Source organism: Fomitopsis serialis, assembly GCF_022376445.1.
Source record: "Fomitopsis serialis strain Sig1Antser10 chromosome Unknown B0H18scaffold_2, whole genome shotgun sequence".
In the NCBI taxonomy this organism is placed as follows: domain Eukaryota; kingdom Fungi; phylum Basidiomycota; class Agaricomycetes; order Polyporales; family Fomitopsidaceae; genus Fomitopsis; species Fomitopsis serialis.
In genome coordinates this window covers 611,034-629,410 of record NW_025954962.1, presented here as the reverse complement: position 1 = coordinate 629,410, position 18,377 = coordinate 611,034, and the positions used below count along the sequence as shown (strand labels likewise).

General features: G+C 55.8%; 6 protein-coding genes across 6 annotated transcripts; 2 read left to right on the top strand and 4 right to left on the bottom strand.

The window, feature by feature from the left end:
• Positions 1 to 72: 72 nt before the first annotated feature.
• B0H18DRAFT_969726 (Alpha/Beta hydrolase protein) lies at positions 73 to 1,627 on the bottom strand. Its single transcript, XM_048043626.1, has 7 exons — positions 1,429 to 1,627; positions 1,259 to 1,379; positions 1,085 to 1,197; positions 933 to 1,029; positions 764 to 873; positions 451 to 691; positions 73 to 377 (listed from the first exon to the last, which is right to left on the bottom strand). The coding sequence occupies exons 3-7, from the start codon at positions 1,142 to 1,144 to the stop codon at positions 352 to 354; spliced, it is 534 nt and encodes a 177-aa protein (XP_047900328.1). The 5' UTR covers positions 1,145 to 1,197; positions 1,259 to 1,379; positions 1,429 to 1,627; the 3' UTR covers positions 73 to 351.
• A 5-nt stretch (positions 1,628 to 1,632) lies between these two features.
• Positions 1,633 to 4,374, bottom strand: B0H18DRAFT_969715 (uncharacterized protein; the record flags this gene model as incomplete). Its single annotated transcript, XM_048043625.1, has 8 exons — positions 1,633 to 2,252; positions 2,312 to 2,467; positions 2,524 to 2,596; positions 2,649 to 2,734; positions 2,908 to 2,957; positions 3,087 to 3,331; positions 3,381 to 3,554; positions 3,578 to 4,374. Coding segments are annotated over 8 exons (1,776 nt in total), but the record flags the coding sequence as incomplete, so codon positions are not given.
• A 954-nt stretch (positions 4,375 to 5,328) lies between these two features.
• On the top strand, positions 5,329 to 10,786 carry B0H18DRAFT_1113097 (uncharacterized protein; the record flags this gene model as incomplete). Its single annotated transcript, XM_048032899.1, has 12 exons — positions 5,329 to 5,479; positions 5,533 to 5,767; positions 5,823 to 5,981; positions 6,122 to 6,720; positions 6,781 to 6,936; positions 6,984 to 7,089; positions 7,146 to 7,357; positions 7,409 to 7,579; positions 7,634 to 8,460; positions 8,517 to 8,702; positions 8,771 to 10,011; positions 10,069 to 10,786. 12 exons carry the CDS (start codon positions 5,329 to 5,331, stop codon positions 10,784 to 10,786), a joined length of 4,761 nt encoding a protein of 1,586 aa, XP_047900326.1.
• A 164-nt stretch (positions 10,787 to 10,950) lies between these two features.
• Positions 10,951 to 16,155, bottom strand: B0H18DRAFT_1081484 (U3 snoRNP-associated protein Rrp5; the record flags this gene model as incomplete). The annotated part of the gene is made up of 16 exons (XM_048031402.1): positions 10,951 to 11,065; positions 11,118 to 11,168; positions 11,222 to 11,387; positions 11,438 to 11,591; positions 11,644 to 12,537; positions 12,589 to 12,729; positions 12,762 to 12,783; positions 12,833 to 12,894; positions 12,945 to 13,782; positions 13,835 to 14,040; positions 14,098 to 14,439; positions 14,504 to 14,905; positions 14,960 to 15,187; positions 15,255 to 15,668; positions 15,728 to 15,838; positions 15,913 to 16,155. The coding sequence occupies 16 exons, from the start codon at positions 16,153 to 16,155 to the stop codon at positions 10,951 to 10,953; spliced, it is 4,389 nt and encodes a 1,462-aa protein (XP_047900325.1).
• Positions 16,156 to 16,252: 97 nt separating this feature from the next.
• Positions 16,253 to 17,321, top strand: B0H18DRAFT_1113095 (uncharacterized protein; the record flags this gene model as incomplete). The annotated part of the gene is made up of 6 exons (XM_048032898.1): positions 16,253 to 16,279; positions 16,351 to 16,456; positions 16,511 to 16,518; positions 16,571 to 16,684; positions 16,734 to 17,117; positions 17,169 to 17,321. 6 exons carry the CDS (start codon positions 16,253 to 16,255, stop codon positions 17,319 to 17,321), a joined length of 792 nt encoding a protein of 263 aa, XP_047900324.1.
• A 163-nt stretch (positions 17,322 to 17,484) lies between these two features.
• On the bottom strand, positions 17,485 to 18,066 carry B0H18DRAFT_867028 (ribonuclease T1; the record flags this gene model as incomplete). The annotated part of the gene is made up of 5 exons (XM_048039828.1): positions 17,485 to 17,537; positions 17,592 to 17,715; positions 17,767 to 17,797; positions 17,849 to 17,912; positions 17,964 to 18,066. The coding sequence occupies 5 exons, from the start codon at positions 18,064 to 18,066 to the stop codon at positions 17,485 to 17,487; spliced, it is 375 nt and encodes a 124-aa protein (XP_047900323.1).
• Between the last annotated feature and the right edge of the window lie 311 nt (positions 18,067 to 18,377).

Below are 18,377 nucleotides of genomic sequence, written 5' to 3'. Positions count from 1 at the left end.
CATTCATTCCCCTCTGTCATGCTCTGTCGCGCTCACTCTACTTGCCGAATGTCATTGCCATCCTCCCATCGGTGTCAGTGTACCATGTAAAGGACCATTCATCCTTGTGAATTGATGACGCATTCATTCATATGAACTATCCGGGCGGTCTGACAGAGTTCACGCGCTGAGAGTGCCGCGAAAGGGAAATTCGAACCGCCGGAGATTGACATCGATACAGTTTCGTCCCCCAAGTATGAGTACATCCGGAATACAAGGTTACGTCTTCTTCGTAGATCGTACACTTTCTTAGCCTTTCTACTTCACTCTGATTACTCCGCGTCCCGGACCCCGTGCGTGTCCGCCGACCGCCTACGCCTTGAGGAAGTTCGCGTGGACTGCGAGCCAAGCCCAGCCATTCAGTCAGCACCCGCGCTGGAACAAGAGCACAGCTATCGTCATTCGACTTACAATGGATGTGGTCCGCGCCAAATGTCGAAATCTGCGAGAAGCGCAGGCAGGGCAAGGTCAGCACCGCCGAGGAAATGCCGTGAGGGCGACCTGGGGGAACACGCACAAAGAAGTAGCTGTGGTCGTAGCCCTCTTGGCTGCGTACCCGGACCTGCACTTCGCCGTACCCAGCATCGCGCGCGGCCTTTGAGAAGTTCTCTGGGAGCAGCTGTCCTTGCTTGTAGAAGTTGTCGCCCGTACCCTGTGTACCAAGCACCAAGTCCTCGTCAGCACCCGCCTCTAACCGTACGACGCAGCGAGGGGAGCAACTTACGTAGTCGACGAGGACGTGCAGCGGCTCCTTGTTCGTCTTGCCGATGAGCTCCGTCGCGTCGTATTTTTCCTTGGCCTCCTCGATGCCGCCCTGGAGGTACCCTTGAACGCCTTCTCGCCCCACGGGCATTTGGTGGGGTTCGAGATCGGCGAGAAGGCGGACGCGGAACGGTACTGCTTCTGCCCGCTCAGCACGGCGCTGAGGTAGATTGTCAACGCGCCGTGTCCGCCCATGGAGTGGCCGAAGATGGACTGGCGGGTCAAGTCCTGCGGGCGAGCGCCGGGTAAGGACACCGATCCACGACGCAGCTGGCCGACTCACGATTGGGAGGCCAGCAGCCTCTACGACCTGCGGGATCTCCTCGGTGACATGGGCGAGCATGTTGTAGTGCTTCGCATACTTCGGGTTCGTCGCGTTCAGGTAGAAGCCAGCGCCTTAGCAGTTGCGGCTCGCGTTCAGCCCGCGGCCTCGCTGAGACAAGCCTGTAGTACGCACCGGTACCGAAGTCCCAGTCAGCGTCTTCGCCCTCGATGCCTGCGCCCGGGGGGACGTGTCCGGGAAGAGGATAGCGATCCCTTCCTGGGACGCGGGACCGAGGAAGCTCCCTTTCTGGGCACTAATATCTATGAATGGCAGGGTCCATAGGACAGAAGTAGCAAGCCTACCCATTGTCTTCCGTGCAGGTCAACCCCGAGAGGTAGTACAGGATGGGACCTTGCCGTTCACCGCATTAGGGGGCAGGAACAGGTTGAAGTTGGCATCGAGTCCACCGAGAGCGGCGCTCTGCACGTAATGAACACGTTAGATAAGGTCTAGCTGACACGAACCTACGCCGTCAGTACGGTCCTTCCACCCACCTTGAACTTGTATTGGTGAGCTCGCCACCAAGGCCTTGTTGCTGGAGAGCTTCTCGAGGGCGCTCATACCGTATTTGAACTGGAACGTCAATCGGGCACGCAGGGTGTTCGCGGATAGGGAGGCGAGAGGATGGTGGCGGAGAGTGCAGCGCCAGAGCTGAGAAAGCGAGACGGGTTCCGGACGGAACGGGGTGAGCATGACCGGGGACATCGATGACGACTCCATTCAGTGCCGGGCCACCTCCGTTCTTGCCCCTCCATGCCTGATCACCCGATCGCCTCATCTGATCGCCTCCGCCACAGGCTCTATGCGCCAAATATTATGTGCATTATACGGACGTATCATAATCGTGTCGTATGCATCGTGAGCTGCTAGCAAGACTGTATATGTGCCGTGAAGTCCCTATCCAAGAACAAATGCATGTACGGTACCTTCGTCACCGTCCTTCACTATGCCCCTCCGCGCCCCTCTCCACAGGCTCGCTGCCTTCGCGGACGAGCGCGTCGCCTTTCCCTAGACTATCCGCCATCTCCGCGCGCTCGCCCTCCTTCTGGATCTCCTCACGCTCCTCCCGTTCTTCGCTCGTCTCTCCCCTTCTCTCTTCCGAAGGAGCCCGGCCTTCGTCGCTTCTCTCCCCTCTGTCCGCGTCTCCCCGCTCGTGCCGGCGCCCTCCTGTCCTTGTCCCTCCACCACCCTCGCCAGGTGATCGGCTATGCCCAGGTAGAACGTGACAGGCTTGAACTTGACCTCGCGCCCCATGATCTCTGCCCACTTGTATCGCGCAGTGTTTACCCAGCCGATCAGATCGAGATGGTTCACGCCTTCCAGCGTGCCGAGGTACGTTCCCTGCGCGTCACATCTCAATGATGAAAGAAAGACAGAACGAGCGGAAGAAAGCGCACCCATCTAGCTGACTTGAGTGAGACTAGCCCATCATTGGGGCCTTCTTTTTCCATCACCACGGAGTGTGGCCATCTACGATCATGGCTTAGCACGTACAACGCGGACTCAAACAGAGCCCACTCACTTCCACGTATCAATCAGTCCCGGGTCATACGTCGCGCCCCAGCTGAAGTACTTCACCCCGGGTACGTCCGGAGTATCCTTGTTGAACTTGCCATGTTCTCCACCGTCAAGAACTCGAATGCCTTTCCATCACCTCCGCCATTCGGAGAAGGTCAAGGAGTGAAAGAACGGAAGGCATCCGTTCCCGGCCATAGTCGACAGGAAGTGGTCTGCGAATGAGGAGCCCGATGAGGTGATGAGATGGTCGTGATGCTGAGAACTTTGAAGGGTCGGTCGGTTAGATGGGTTGTTAGGTATCTACAGTCGAGCCCTCCCTACACATGAGATTAGACAAACGTACACGACAGAAGAGGATATATACGTGCCATGCTGTGTCCTATGTCGCGAGTCCTACAGTCTGCATAAGCACTCTAGCGGGACGAGGGGAGTCTATACTCACCGATGAGGTGGACGCTCCGTCCAGGATACGCCTCGCTGACCTTCTCGCAGAGCACCTTCGCGCGGTCGATGGGTGTGCTGGTCGCAGGCACGCGGGTCATCAAAACCTCGACGCCGTTGGCCTCGAACGCCTCCTTGATGCCTCGCCAGTGGGTGACTTGTAGGGACGCAATGGAGGGCCCGACAGTGACAGTGTCGAAGCCAAGGAGACCGTGACAGAACACGACAGGTTCTTCGGACCATAATCTGTTAATAGCTACGTGAGCATTCCGCGGAGAAATTCACAGCGCCCAACCTACATTTCTTCTTTATGTGCTCCCTCTCAGCTTGTCTGCTGCTCTGCTGGTCCTCTTCACTGAGCATGTTATGCATAGCCTTGCTGTCCACGCTCTCCTCTCCGCCAAACCAGTTCTTCAAGGAATCAGGTAGCAGGCTGATCTTGAGCTGTGGTGGCGAGGCCGTATGTATACTCCGCCCCGTTCGTGGATCGACCGGAGTGTGTCCAGCGAGGATCGCGTAGACGACGTCGACATGGTACCGGAGCGTTGCCGTCCTAAGTGCGCGGGAGCAGGCGAGTGTGGTATCGCTAACGGCATTGGGGTAGGACTGTAGAGGATGTCTAGATTCCGTTCCATGTCCGAGTCGTGCTGGTCTGGTGCGAACGGGTCTGTGTACCGTACCGGATTTTGGAATGCCGCGTCGTCGTACGGGTGGAGGGGCGGGGATAGAGAGGCACTGGGGAGCGTGCTCCTAGTCAGTTCGGAGAGATAGCGTGGTGGTCGGGTCGCTTGGAAATGTGGAGGGAGACGAGCAGCCTCGGGACGCGTAGGTAAGGAGACCAGGGATGAGGAGGACTCGTTGAATGCCGAGTGGTGAGCGGATGCCAGTAGAGGGTTGTCACTGAAAGCATCTGCAAGCGCAGAGGCAGCGGAGGAGGGCGTGCTCGCGACGGAGGAGGTGGGGGTATCGATGGGAGACGAATGCGTCGGGGAGGGCGCTGGGGAGGATGAGAGGGACTTGGACGAGGAGTGCTTGCCTGACATCCAGCGGAGGACAGGATGAGGTCTCTCTGAGCTCTGTGTCTGCATATACGACGACCCTGCGAGTGAGAGGGTCAAACTCTGGGGTCGCGAGTGCCTGCGAGATCCCGAGCCTGCTCGGGCACCCGCTGGGCCGGGGGCGCATGTTGCGCGCGGCGGCCTCATGTCAGTGTCTTGTTGGGAGTCTTTGCGGGGCTGCTGGGACGAGAAGAGGGAGTGGAGGCGGGAGGTGAGTGGGTTGCGGGACGCTGCTGGCCGTCGTTGTGGTGTGCATGGCCGTCCATAAGGCCGTCGGGCTCGCCTTCGCTGCCAGCGGGTGCGGACGAGCACTGACGCAGGGTCACGCCTGTGACGTCACGCGATTACTCGCGCGTCGCCTGCTTTCGAGTTCCTCGTCTGGTCGTCTCCCAGTATGAGCCAGCAACCGACCTTGCCTTCTGTGCTGCCTTCTTCTCCTGCTCTTCAGGATGGTATGCTGTCAAGCTTTATATTGTGCCGGTGTCTGAGGTAGTGGTATTAGTCATGACGACACCGCAGCAGCTGGAGACTGGCCTCGCTCGAGTAACTAACTCAAACGAGTAAGCCGGGTTGCCTGTGCGGAGTCTAACCCTCTGACCTGTCTTGTAGCACACCTATATACATCTGCGCACTCGATAAGTGCAACAGACTGTTTCCTAACCGTGACCGCCTTATGGCGCACCGGAAACGCGACCACGACTCGGGAGAAACGACCGACGTTATCACTTGGAACGAGTAGACCTCAATGCGTATTCTGGGCGCATAGTTGAGGCGGATCGCCAATGCCCCTCCATGTATTCTGTTGTGAGGGTTCTTTCCACCTGCTCATGGGAGAAGGTATTCATCTCGGGGACAGAAAGAGCGCTGTTGAGCCTCCTGGACAGCGCGTGTCCGTCTCGGACCCAAGGCGTGCCAGATATACAGGGTGGCCGTGCGTAAGGTAATAGGGTCAGTACTGGTACCTCCACACAAGAAGTTCCTTTCCCATGTACGAGATCCGAGGCCACCGCACAGCGAACGCCGAAGCTTTCTGGAGAGTCCATCGCACAGTCCTCAAGCTCAATGGCTGTCCTCCCATTGAGCTGGGTAGTGTCATACGAGTTCGATTTTAGTAGCCAATTTATCTTGAAGAGGGCTGGAGTGACCCGTTCTCCCTCGTCGAATTCCAGTCACGTAAGTAGATTGATGCACACGCTCGGCGATCTCGAGAACGCGCAGCCGCTGGCGGACTACTCCCAATATGTTAACCGGTTTACGGTGCCAGAGCTGCCGCACTGCGGCGGGGATGCCTTAACGATCGAGATCTGCGTCCAATACGGCCAGGGTGCAGCACGATGTGACCTTCGCCAGACGAATAGATGAGATGAAAAGGCTAAAGTGCATCTGCAGGCCCGAGAGCAGACTGGCGGGACGAGTCGTCGGTGCCGCTGGGCGTAGACGCCGGCGGGACGGCGCGCAAACAGGCGCAAACGGAATCAGCGCGAGGCGGTTGCCAACAAGCGCGCGTCGCGAAGGCCAGGTACTTCGTGCACCGTCCACCGCTCATACAGGCGGGCCTGCTGAGCATCATCCTCATCGGCCCCCGTCCTCCCCTTTCTCCCTCCACCACCGCCCTCTCTTCGCCGTGCGCACCGCGCGCCCTCTGCAGCCATACAGTTCCTGTTAGGCTCCAGATCCAGAAGAATGTCCTTCTTCTCACGGAAGAAGCACAATCCCCCACCCCAGGTCGCAACCGTCTCTGTCGTCCAGAGCCCCAGCGCAGCCCTCGCCCAGCTCCAGCAGCCGCCGAACCCCCAAGGCCCGGCGAAACAGCTCGCGAAGGAGACCAGCTACGAGAGGTGAGTGTCGTCTCCGCGTTTCGTGGCAGGGCTATATCCGCGCTTCGGGTTTCATATCATTTTACGTCCTTGCACCCTTCCGCATCGTATCCCATGTCGACGTCTCGGAAACCCAACCCTTTTCTAACGCAATCACGTAGCGCCCTCAATGGACGAGGCAGCCCGAACGTCGCCATGAATGGCGTGCCTCCGCAAGTCCAGCGCGAGCGCCAGGGCCGGAACGGTAGTGTGAACGTTGACTCTGTCAATGGTAGTCCTTTGGGCGTCCAGCAGACCGCACCACAGCCCCCCGTTCAAGGCCCATCTGGCCAGCAGCAACCGGCCCAGCAACAGCAGCAGCAGCAGCAGCGACCTGCTTATCCATGGTCGCAACGTCGGCTATTGCTCCCACCTCCAGTCACCATCCCGAAGCCGGGCGTCGCTCCCCCAACGAACCCATCACCATCACCCTTCCCTCGGTACGGCCACGCACTGCCTGCTACGGCCACCGCGACAGGCGAACTGTTCTTGTTTGGCGGCCTTGTCAGAGAGACCGTCAGGAACGACCTGTATCTGCTGTCGACCAGGGACTTGTCAGCGACGCTCCTGCAGACAGCGGGAGAAGTGCCAAGCCCCCGCGTCGGACACGCAAGCGCGCTTGTTGGGAGTGTTCTCATTGTTTGGGGCGGTGACACGAAGACAAGTGGGAAGGCGAAGCCTGGGGATAAGCAGGATGATGGGTTGTATCTGCTGAACCTTGGTACGTATTCGGCCATCGTCATCACATCGGTCCAGCACTTACGTTGCGCGCGATGTGTAGTGTCGCGAGAATGGACACGGGTAGCGACGTATGGCCCTGGTCCCGTTGGCCGGTATGGTCATGCTGTCACTATGGTCGGATCCAAGTTCTACATGTTCGGTGGCCAAGTGGATGGTGAATTCTTGAACGACCTCTGGGCGTTCGATCTCAATTCCCGTAAGTCACACCCAGCTTGAGCCCAGTCGAAGCTCAACTCTTTGTAGTCCGAACCAAGGCCATGTGGGAACTTGTTGAGCCCGCAGAGGGTTCTCCACGCCCCGCACAGCGAACGGGACACGTCTGCGTGACCCTCGAGAACAAGATTTTCCTGTCGGTCTGCTTCTGATTGGTCAGGTGTCACTGCTCTGACCCAATACCCTCTTTAGCTTCGGCGGTACTGATTGCCAATATCATTACAACGATACATGGGTCTTCGACACCATCACTCATATGTGGTCGGAGCTGACGTGCATAGGCTTCATCCCATCTCCAAGGGAGGGCCACGCTGCTGCTCTAGTTGACGATGTCATATATGTGTTCGGTGGTAGAGGCGTCGATGGGAAAGATCTCGGTGACTTGGGCGCGTTCAAGATCTCTAGTGAGTGCCTTCCGAATACACATTCGTGTTCAGTGATTGACATCGGCATAGACCAACGATGGTATATGTTCCAGAAGATGGGACCTGCACCGACTCCTCGCTCTGGGCATGCCATGGCATCAATGGGCTCTCGCGTATTCGTGCTCGGAGGCTTAGGCGGCGAGTCGCTCGGGAACCCAGCTAAGCCAGAAGACCCGACCCTCGTCCATGTCCTAGATACGAGTGGGTCTCCAAGATGGCTTGCTGAGGCGTCAATATTGACTGCCTTGTGTCCAGAGCATATCAAGTATCCCAATTCGGACAAGGCTAACGCCGCTGCGGCTGCTACTGGTGGAGCACCAGCTCGGAAGATATCGCTCACAGGCCCGCAGGCGGCTATCGGTTCGACTGTCAACGGAAGCCGACCAATCTCCCCTGAGCAACAGATGTCCGATGTTGAGGAGGTCCGCAGGGCGCTGTCTCCATCGAACACGAGATCAAGGACCCCCAACGGCGTGACACAACAGGCGTTGTCAAGCGTTGCCCAGGGCAAGATGAGGCGGGGCAATGACGATATGGACGGCGGCGACAGCAGCCCTGAGCAGTCTAGTACCGACGTGCGAGAGCGTGCTCGGACGCCAGATCAAGTCCAAGGCCGTGCGAAGAGTCCACCGCTTTATACTGTTGCCAGTCGTGGAACATCTCCTGTTGGACCTGGCGATGGTCAGGAACCCATCAGCATGGCAACTGCGATGATGAGCAGGAATGGCATCACAGGGCGAAGTCCATCCCCGAGCGTGGACAGGAGCAGGGCGCCTACGGACGCGTTCTACGCGGCCAAGTCTGGCTCGCCTGTTCCGAACGGGTCGCCGTATGGCAAGCCTTCGACGGGCAACGTGACGGCCGATCTCATCCGGGACCTCAAGCAGAAGGAGGCAGAGATGGAAGCGATCAAAAGGCGGGAGGCGTGGATGCGCGCGGCCCTGTCCAAGGCGGCGCGCTCGGGCTTCATGTACGACCAGTCGGAAGGTGACGTGCTTGCGAGTGCGGACGAGGACGACATCGACGGCCAGAAGGTCGCGGAGATGATCGTCAGCTTTAAGCAGCTGCATGCCAAGTTGCAGGTGAGGACGAATCCAGTCGATCATGACGTTTTGTGGGTGCTGACGTTGGTGATCAGGCAAGCCTCATCGAGCAGGCTCACGCAGCGTCTGCGCGCGTTCAAGACGCCGAGACTATGCGGGTTAGTGCTCTGCAGGAAGCCGCTTTCTACCGCGCGAAGGTTGCTGCTTTGGAGAGCGGTTCTGGATCGGACATCGCGCGTGTGGAGCGAGATCGTGCCGCTGAGCTTGAACGGCAGCTTTCAGTAGCTCTCGCTGAGCAGGCCGAGCGGGAACGGAGAACAAAGATCTCGCCAACTCTCTTGCTCTCCAGACTTCGATCGCGGAGCAGGCAGAGGCACGCGCCGACGATGCGCTCAAACGGGCTGATCTGTTGTCCCAGTCGCACGATCGTCATTCGGAAGCATTCAGGACCTTGCAGGAGAAGCACGCGAACACTGAATCTATGCTGAGGGAACATGAAGATCGTCTCCTTGCGCAGAGCTCCATCATCGAGCAACGCGAGGCCGACCACCTAAGGGCCGAGACCCAGCTCAAGGAGCTCTTGTTTTCGCATGAACAGCATATCCGAGCCCTTGAGCAGGCGCGAGCGGCCATGGAGGCTGCATCTGCCCGGGCCTCCGAAGTCGACCGCCAGCACGTTCATGCACGCGAGCAGGCGGGTCAGCTCGAGGCAGATCTTGCGGACCTTCGCGGCGAGTTGGAGGCGCGTACGACCGAAGTCGAGAATGCTCGCGTTCGCATCTTGGAGCTCGAGAACTCGTGGGCCAAATCTCGCGAGGAGTCAGACGCGCTTCGTGCTGTTACTACCGGAAGCTTGGGCGAGCTGCTTGACTCTCACCGTGACCTGAAGAGTGATGAGGATCGTCTTACTCGGGGTCACGCGGAGAAGGTCGAGGCACTGCAGCGCGAGATCGCATCTCTGCGCGACATGCTGAAGGACGCAACGCGGCGTGCGGATGAGACACAGTCGGAGCTCAACCGCGAGCGCCGTAAGGCGCAGGAATCTGACTCCGAGACGTTGTCCTTACGTTCTCAGATCGCCGGTCTCAGGATGCAGTTGTCAAATGCGCTGGCCGAGGGTGGCCGACTACGCAAAGACCTCCTTGCAAAGGATACCGAACTCCTTACACATGTCAAGGAGGCTTCCGCTGCGACCATGCGACACGAAACGCTCCGCAAATATCTGGCTGACCATGGCATCGTGGCCGAAGGCGAAGATCTGCCCTCCCCTTCAGGAGGTGTGTCGCCGGCGCGACTCGCAAATCTGGAGAACAAGCTGGGCGAGACGGTGCGCCTGCAAGAGATCACAGAGCGCGATCTGCAATCTGCCTTGCGGCAGAAAGAGGAAGCGGAAACTCAGCTGGATGCGCTTTCAGCGGAGTTGGACCGGCTGCGTGCATCTCGCAGTCCTGTGCATCAGAACGGCGTGGACAGCGGCACTGAGGCACGCGCTCTGGAGGCCGAACGTAGACTCGAGGAGAGTGAAGCGAGCTACAAGGCTCGTTTGCAGCAGCTCGAGGAGGACTATCAGTTGGCGGTTCATTACGTGAAGTGAGCATATCTATGAGTGTCTACTTAATAAACCCGATCTAACTCTAACTGTCTTAGGGGGACGGAAAAAATGATGCGTAAAATGAAGGACGAGCTAACCAAACAGAAGGCTCTCAATCAAAGTATACAATCGGAGCTCGATCGTGGATCAAGTACCGAGCCGGCTTCATCGACCTCCTCTCGTATTCGCGGTGTTAACGGCCGTGGCACGCCTTCATCAGACGATGGCCACGAACTCCTACGGAGCCAGCTTTCAGACGCCCATCGCCAAGTCCAACGTCTTAACAGCGATAACCGGGAGCTACGCGAACGTATCGATACTCTCGAGCGTGACCTCGAGCACATGCGAGACAACGTCATTGTGTCTCAGCGCGAGTCTGACGAGCGCCTCTCCCGCATAGAGGAGCTCGAGCAAGACGTTGAGCGGCTACAAAACTCCCTGGTCATCGCTCGTGGTGGTCATGATGAAACGTTGCTCGAGCAGCTCAGCCACGACAACACAACCCTCAAGCGGGAGAATGAACAGCTCCAGCATAAAATAGGTCTCCTCTTGGAGGTAGATCAGCCTGCGTTTGGTCATGGACGACCGATCTCTGGTGTCTCAGATCGACCGGTGAGCACGTCTAGTTCAGAAAACGCTATGGCGTTTGAGCACTTGTCCACCCAGCTGGATGACTGGCAACGACAGTTGGCTAGCTCGATGAGTAATAGGCGACCTCTCATGGACTACGATTCGAATTCGACGGGACATGAGCGTACGAGATCTCGTTCATGACACTCATTTGGTATTTATTCGCATATACCCCAAGCCACTCATTACCGCTCGATTTTGTTTTCGCACATCTCACTCTAGGCTACTCTGTCCACTGCTGTCTCGTGGTATATTCCTCGGTAAAATATTAGACTAGCTCTTCGAATATGAATGCTGTACTAATTCGCTCATGACGATCCCGCAGCGCGCTGGGTCCATTCAATAGCTTTCGCTTTGACAGCACTAGCACCTTCCTCGTCCCCAAGTCGACGCTCTAATTCAAGCCATTTCTTGAAAAATGTCCTGCGTTGTGGGATAAGTTTTCCTGTCTAGGATGTGAGTGACGAAGACGTACTTTGCCTTGTGACTGGTCATCTTAAGCGTGAGTACGCGATCGAAGATATTTCTTTGCGTCCGTCAGTGAAAAGCACAGGTAAGCCTGGTGCAGCAATGGCGCACCTAACAGTCATTATCTCGCCCTGGCCGGCCTCCATATCAATGTAGATAGACCACAAGTCCCATCGCTTTGGATGAGAGTCGACGATGCCCTCGAATACGGTCTTGCCCCGTTCTGGATCGCCGAACTTGTACTCCAGCTGAGCAAACTTCGAGATTGTCTTCAGGTCTGCAGAAAGAGTTACTGGGTGTATGGATCACAGCTATAGACGCACGCACGTTTCCGTTTCTCCAGGCTCTGCAGACTACGCGGTAATAACTTTCGGGCATCCTCAAGCTTGCCCCGTTTCAGGTAGTGCTCCCCAAAGAGAGTCCAGACCTTCGAACTTTGACTGAACTTCTTGCATGTTCGCTTGTACTGCTCCTCTGCTTTCTGTAGTGCACATGAGTGAACGTAGTCCACGCGGTTGTGAGTAAGTACGTGCCTCAGGTTTCCCGCTCTGGTCGAAGATGATAGCTAATCGAAGATGTATTGTCTTCGAGTCATTGTGCCGCGCAGCATCTTTGAACGTTACTTCGAGAGATTCGTCGGTCCCGTAGATGTTTTCGAGATTTAGAAGAGCAATCCACACGTTGAGCTTCTCTTGCTCCTCGCGGAAGTTGATAGTTCGTAGTGCACGTTTGGCGATCTCCCTGGCCTTGTCGACTTCGGATATCTGCAGCTGGAAAGACATGTACTGGATCCACAGATAGGACGAATTTGGTGATCCGAGAAGGACACGCTCGAAGTCGGCATTGGATTCTGGAGTTCTTGTTTGCATGTCCGCCGTCAAGTCTTGCTCGATCTCCTTTCGCTTTCGCTTCTTCTTCTTCCGCTCTTGACTATCCTCCTCTTCTTCGTCCGATGAAGACATGCCAACATCAGCATCATGATCCTGGTTCGCTGACCACTGGAAGCCGTGTTTCAGATCGAGGGACAACGACATAGAACTTGAAGTGCTTGGCTTCGCCTGAGAGCCACGTTGCTGTTCGTCGGAGTTGATGTTCATATTGACTTCCAACGCGCCCTCGTCAAAATCGACTTGCGACTCATTGTCCGAGCTGTCTTCATCTGATGCTTGGTGATCTACTTCTTGTGCGTCCGACTCGTCCATTCCAGCGTCCTCCACAACACCAAGCGTTTCATCTGCGCCCTCCTCTTCGTCACTGTCCTCGCCCTTGCTCATCTCGAAGTCATCATCGGCGAAATAGGAAGGCTTGAGACCAAATGATATGCGACGTTTGTCGAGATCAATGGAGAGGATGACGGCCTTAACATGGTCGCCTTCACGGAAACTCCTCAAAGCCAACGTAACATCTGCGTCTTTGTTATCGGAGAGCTAGGCGCGATGAATGAGCGGGCGGATACAATGTCATGCCAAGTCACTTACCTCAGACTTGTGACACAACCCGCTGACTTTGGAGCCTTCGATCTCGATGAAAATACCATAGTCTTCGACTTTCTTTACTCGGCCGTCAAGTTTCTGGCCCTCAGTCAGGTCGGCGAGAGTGACGCCAGAACGCATGTCTCTCTTGAATCGCCAGAACGGAATGACATCTCTACTTGTCTCTTCTCGCGGTCGATGCTGTCAAGCCTATCAGCCGCACGTCGAAGTACTAAATCGTGAGTCCAACCTTAGGATACGCCCTTTGACCAGCTGATTCGCAGAGAAATGACTCTTCCAATCCTTGACGTACTACAACATACTGTCAGCCGCCTCGCCGTGCACGATGTATTGTCTCTTACTTGGTCAAAGAGCTCTTTGATTTGAACGCGAGCGTCGACGTTCCGACCAAGCATGACGAAAAGGCCGTGCTCCGCGACATTCTTGACGAAGCCCCGGACAGAGTCCCCAACCTTGAGATCACCCAGATCTTTGACCTCCTTGTCGAGCACGGCCTTGTCCTCGTCAGAATGCATGCGCGAGGGCCGAGTAGATAACGTAAGCTGTCTCTTCTCCTTGTCAACAGCAAGCACGACTGCCTTCAGGATAGAATCGACGGGAGGGAAGGGGTTCCCTGAACCAAAGTCATCGGAGACATCAGTGGGGTGAAGTGTGCCCGAGATAGTGTTCGTCAACTTCACGAGAGCACCTTGTCGCCCGTGACGAAGCACCCGGCCACCGACGAGTTGACCGACCTGGATCGTATCTAAGCTCAGCGAACTCTTCTGCGTCAAGACTTCTTTCTCCTTGGGCTTGGTGGCAACTAGCACAATCCCTTTCTCGGGGTTCCGGGACACGACGACGAGATCCTGCAGCTTCTCTTCGACCTTCAATGATGTCCTGAGCTGTGCAGCGGAAACCCCTCGCTTGTTGGCCAGGTTGTTGAGTGAGAGCAGCGCCCGGACTTGAGTAGGCTGCAAGGTTACAGCAACTTTGTCCTTCTGGATCTCGGCAATGACGCCCTCCACGGAGTCCCCGATCTCGACGCCACTGATATCCGTAATTGTAGCCTTGAAGTTCGAAGCCGCTTGCCGTATGCTGGCGAAGATGCGAGAAGTCTCGTGGTCGACAGAAAGTAGTTTCACCTTCACCGGCTTTCCGACGGCGAACGCTTCAGACAAGGACCTGACGGCAGTCTCGCTGTCGAAGAATGAGCTTGAAAGACACCCGGAAGGCCTGAAGCAAGACGAACCTTGCTTCACGCGCCGGAACGACGGCCTTCAGATTGTTGTAGAACTCAACCTGGACGCTCTTGTCCGAGACTTTGAAGACGACTGCATGAGTGATGAGCCCTTCCTTCGCATCCTCAATTCTCGACACAATCGGCAAAGGGGAGTCGAGGAGCGTCTTCTTGGCTGTCAACACAATTCGACTGCGTTCCGGGTCAACCACCAATACCTGTCCACACTGGTGAGTAAATCATAAACGACGTTGATGCTGTTTGAGTTGACGTACTCGGCACTTGATGCTTCCGCCTGGCTTGAAGCGCTTCTGCGGGTGCTTCAACGTGATATCCGCATAGTGGTTCGGCCAAATGACACCGTCCACTGTACCCGAGATGGACACGAACAACGCCGACTCCGTCAATTTCTTGACCGTCCCTTTGATGAGCTCGCCGACTTGTACCTCGCCGACCTGCAGGAACTTCTGCTGGAGGACCGATTGTCGGAACGATAGCTGCAGGCAACCATCCAAGGCGAAGTAGCCGGTGACGCGAGCCTTGTGCACAGTTCCGATCTTCCAATGACCTGAAGAGGACGATAGCGATGGGACGTGGTCGTCCGATACTTGGGATATCTGTGAATGAACGCATTGCAGGACATGAATGCCAATTACACACGAAATGAACTTATGTGCTCACGTGGACGTAGCCATTGACGCCGTCTGATACCTCCACAACGAGACCGCGCTCGGTCTCCGCCCGGATCACCTTCACAGCGTCCAAAGTCGTTCCTATAGGGTATGAATCCGGGAGACCGGAGCTTGCGACCATCTTCGGGGCTAGCTGAACAAGGTGTTTTGCTAAGGACAGAGCGAATCGAGGCGGACTTGAACCACTGATGTCATACAGGACCCGTGCCTTAACCTTTTGGCCAACTTTGTAGTGTTGTTCAGGGTCGCCTGGCGCAAGGTGAAACTGATCGACTGTTCCTCCGAAATACCCTAGGACTTGCAGATTGAGACCGTCAGGGACTACCGCAGTTACTAGTGCCTGCACCAGGGTACCGGGAAGGACGGAGGTCTTGCTCGTCACTTCCGTCAACTGTGTTCACAATCTACGTTAGGGGGCTGATTTTCAAAGCACTGTACCACGTACAAACACCGTGTTATATGTCGCTGGATTGGCTGTGACGTTGCAGGTCCTGCCATTTCCCGACATCTTCGTGACCGTGACGTCCAGCAGACGACCAATGTGGAGATCCTCAGGCTCATCAAAGGGACCCTTTGAGGCGTCTTTGAAAGACAGGAACCCAGAACCGTCGGAGACACCAAGGTCAAGAATATAACCATGATCTTCCTTGCTCTTGATGGCTGCAGTCAGAGTCTAGGAATATACCGAGGCAACCATGAGTCGAAGAGTACATAAGTTTCGAGAAGCGAGTTGTACGTACGAAGCCGGCGCGGAGGTCAGTTTTCGATACACCTTCGTTCACTTTGCTCGGTACGAGACTCAGCTCGACCCTACGACTTGCTTTCTGTATCTCATCTCGAGCCCGAGAAAGTCCAGTAGGATCCGTGGTACCTGGCGAATGGACAGCCGAAACGACAGCGCGCACGTACTGCCCAACGCGGAAGACTTGGAACAAATCGGGAACCCGAGGTTTCGATATTCCTTTGGCTTCCTCATCATCGTCGGACGAAGACAATGCATCGTCTTCATCCATAGCTTCCAGCATGGCAGTAAGTTGAGACGATATCTCCGTTACCGGCACATGTGCGAATAGTTGATTGGGTAGAGAAATGATGAGAGCAAGGGGTTGAATAGACACGATTTGTCCAAGGACCTTCATCCCTACAGCGACTCGCTACCAGGCTGGCGGGTTAGCTTTGGATTTACATTGACATTCCGATGTACAAAACGCACCTTGTAGTTGAGATGCTCGACACGGACCGTGTCTCCTTTCTCCCCTTTGGCTGCTTTCTTTCCCGAGGTCGGCACGGCTGACTTCCGTTTCTTACGCTTCTCTGCTTTGTCCTAGCAGCACAAACATTGAGAAAGTGTACAGCGAGAACGCGACGCGAGGATGCAGGGCGACCATATATACGCACATCGAATAGCTCGTCCTTCGCTTCCTGGGCTGCTTCAGCACGAATTGCCTTGACCTCTAATGGCGTGAAGCTCGTTCCACCTCCTCGGGGGAAATCAACCTCCTCAGCGTTGATTCTTGACGATGTAGTTGCAGAGGTGTCAGTCTTGCCCTTTCCCTTTGGTGCCATGTTATCGGTCTTCGTCTTTTTGCTTTTGGGATTCACGGACGCATCCTCCAGGGCGCGTTTCTTGATAGCAGCCATTTTCAGAGAAAGTTGTGCTTGCTGGAGATACGGAAGCTGCCCGTGGATGTAGATCTGCACTGCTGACAGGGTGAAAGCACAAGAAGGTGCTAGGGAGATGCACGGTCTCTTCGATCCAATTCATGTAACTTGTATTCGAGCCAAAATTTCAGCCACCGCGTAGATCTAGATCTGTGCGCCCGATCTAGCGGTAAGTCAGACGCGTCCTCCTCTCGGCGCCTCCGTCTCGACGAGTGCTCCATCATCGTCTTCCTCACCTCCACAAGTCGTCTCCAGCTGTGTTCATCAATCCTCAGCATGGGTGAGCAATTCACCAGATTTTTTCACTGCTCATAGTGCTCATCTGCTCTTATAGACTACCAGGTACGGCTGTCATTCTCTGGTGCTTGGTGACCGGTGCTCATCGAGCGTGTAGAATCGAGTCGGTTCGAAGTTTGGAGGTGGCGGTGTCGCAGGGGCTTCAGAGACGAACGTGGACAGGCGTGAGCGGTTGAGAAAGCTGGCTCTCGAGACCATTGATCTTGCCAAGGTACGTCTTACGCACGTCTTTCATGGGACATCTCATGACGATGATGCAGGACCCATACATCCTCCGGAACCACCTTGGTTCTCTTGAGTGTCGACTATGTCTAACACTTCATACCAACGAGGGCTCCTACCTGGCACACACGCAAGGGAAGAAGCATCAGACGAACCTCGCCCGGCGTGCGGCGCGGGACCTGAAGGAGACACAGCTGATGATCGCGCCTGCGCAAAGTAACGTGCAACGAAAAGTCTTCTTGAAGATCGGTCGTCCGGGGTACCGTGTCACGAAGGTTCGCGACAGGGACACAGGGAAAGAAGGAATGATGGTGCAGGTACACTTGCCGCAGATCAAGCCTGGCGTCATCCCTAGGAGACGGTTCATGAGTGCTTGGGAGCAGAAGAGGGAACCGCCCAACAAAGCCTACCAGTATCTCATTGTGCGTTTGTTCTCATCTGCATTTGTGCATCAACTCATTGATTATTCCAAGGTTGCTGCTGAGCCGTACGAGACAATCGCTTTCCGCATTCCCGCCCGGGAAATCGAGGACGAATCCGATGACGCTGGCTACTGGAACTGGTCGCACTGGGACCCAGACACTAAGCAGTACAGTTTCCAGTTCATGTTCCGTCTCCATTACTGATTGTACATTGTATCATATGCACCTGTTGCTGTTGAGATGTGGTTCCGGTGCTGCCGCTGACATTGCATTATGCGATACGTCTTTCACCTTACAATGTTTTGCCAGGAAATCGTACAATGGACCGCAGGAAGAGTACAAAGTCGACAGATGATTGTGCAGCTATCTAACATTCCACGAATCCGTTCTTACTGGAAGCACCGGTATGGGTGAGGCATGCTTCAAGTACCAGGGCTCAGGAATGAGTTCGCTGCCTGAACAACTCGAGCTTACCGCAGAAGTCACCGTCATCGTCGTAGATGACACGATCGGCGCCTGGGCTACCGCCGTCGTAGGTATTCCCGGACTCGAGTGGGTACTCGTAGAATGTCCCGCTGCATGAAGGAAAGTCGAAGCCCTTGAAAGCCCTATCGGCTTGGGTCTCGTATCGAGGTAGAGGGGTGCTTACCTCGTAGTCATGATATTGATGAGGGTAATCCCTGCAGGATCTGAATGAGCGGGCTGTTTTTCGAGCCGTCGGGGTGTCTTACCCAGAACCTCCGTCGTCTGCAGCCTTGATGGCGTCCTTGACATCATCAGAGGTGTATGAGTTATCTGCATGCATGTGGTGAGGACCCCCTTTTCATCGGAACCTAGCGCACTGACCACCACAGGTGCATCCGCTGGATTGACGCTTTACAATCAGACCAGCCGCCTGGCAACCGACCAAGAGCGCAGAGATGATAACGCAGGCTGCAGAGAACTTCATGAGGACCGGGGAAGGTAGGCTAGCGAAGCTCGCTGGGCCCGCGACTGAAGACACCCGGTCTCTTATATCCCTGCTGCACTGAATCATTCCGGACATTGACATATGGACACCTCATACCGGACGTTACAGATATCGGGACGCAGGGCTTCTGAGACGCTGTCGTCGCTAAGACTCTTGGGAGGAAGCAGTGCCCAAGCATGCTTGTAAGGGCGTTGCACATGCACTCTGAAGCGTGAGTTGGTATGCTTAGTGGAGAGTGCTGACGGGCTCGTTCTTTACCATATGGTTCGCCTTTTCTGATCATACTGAAC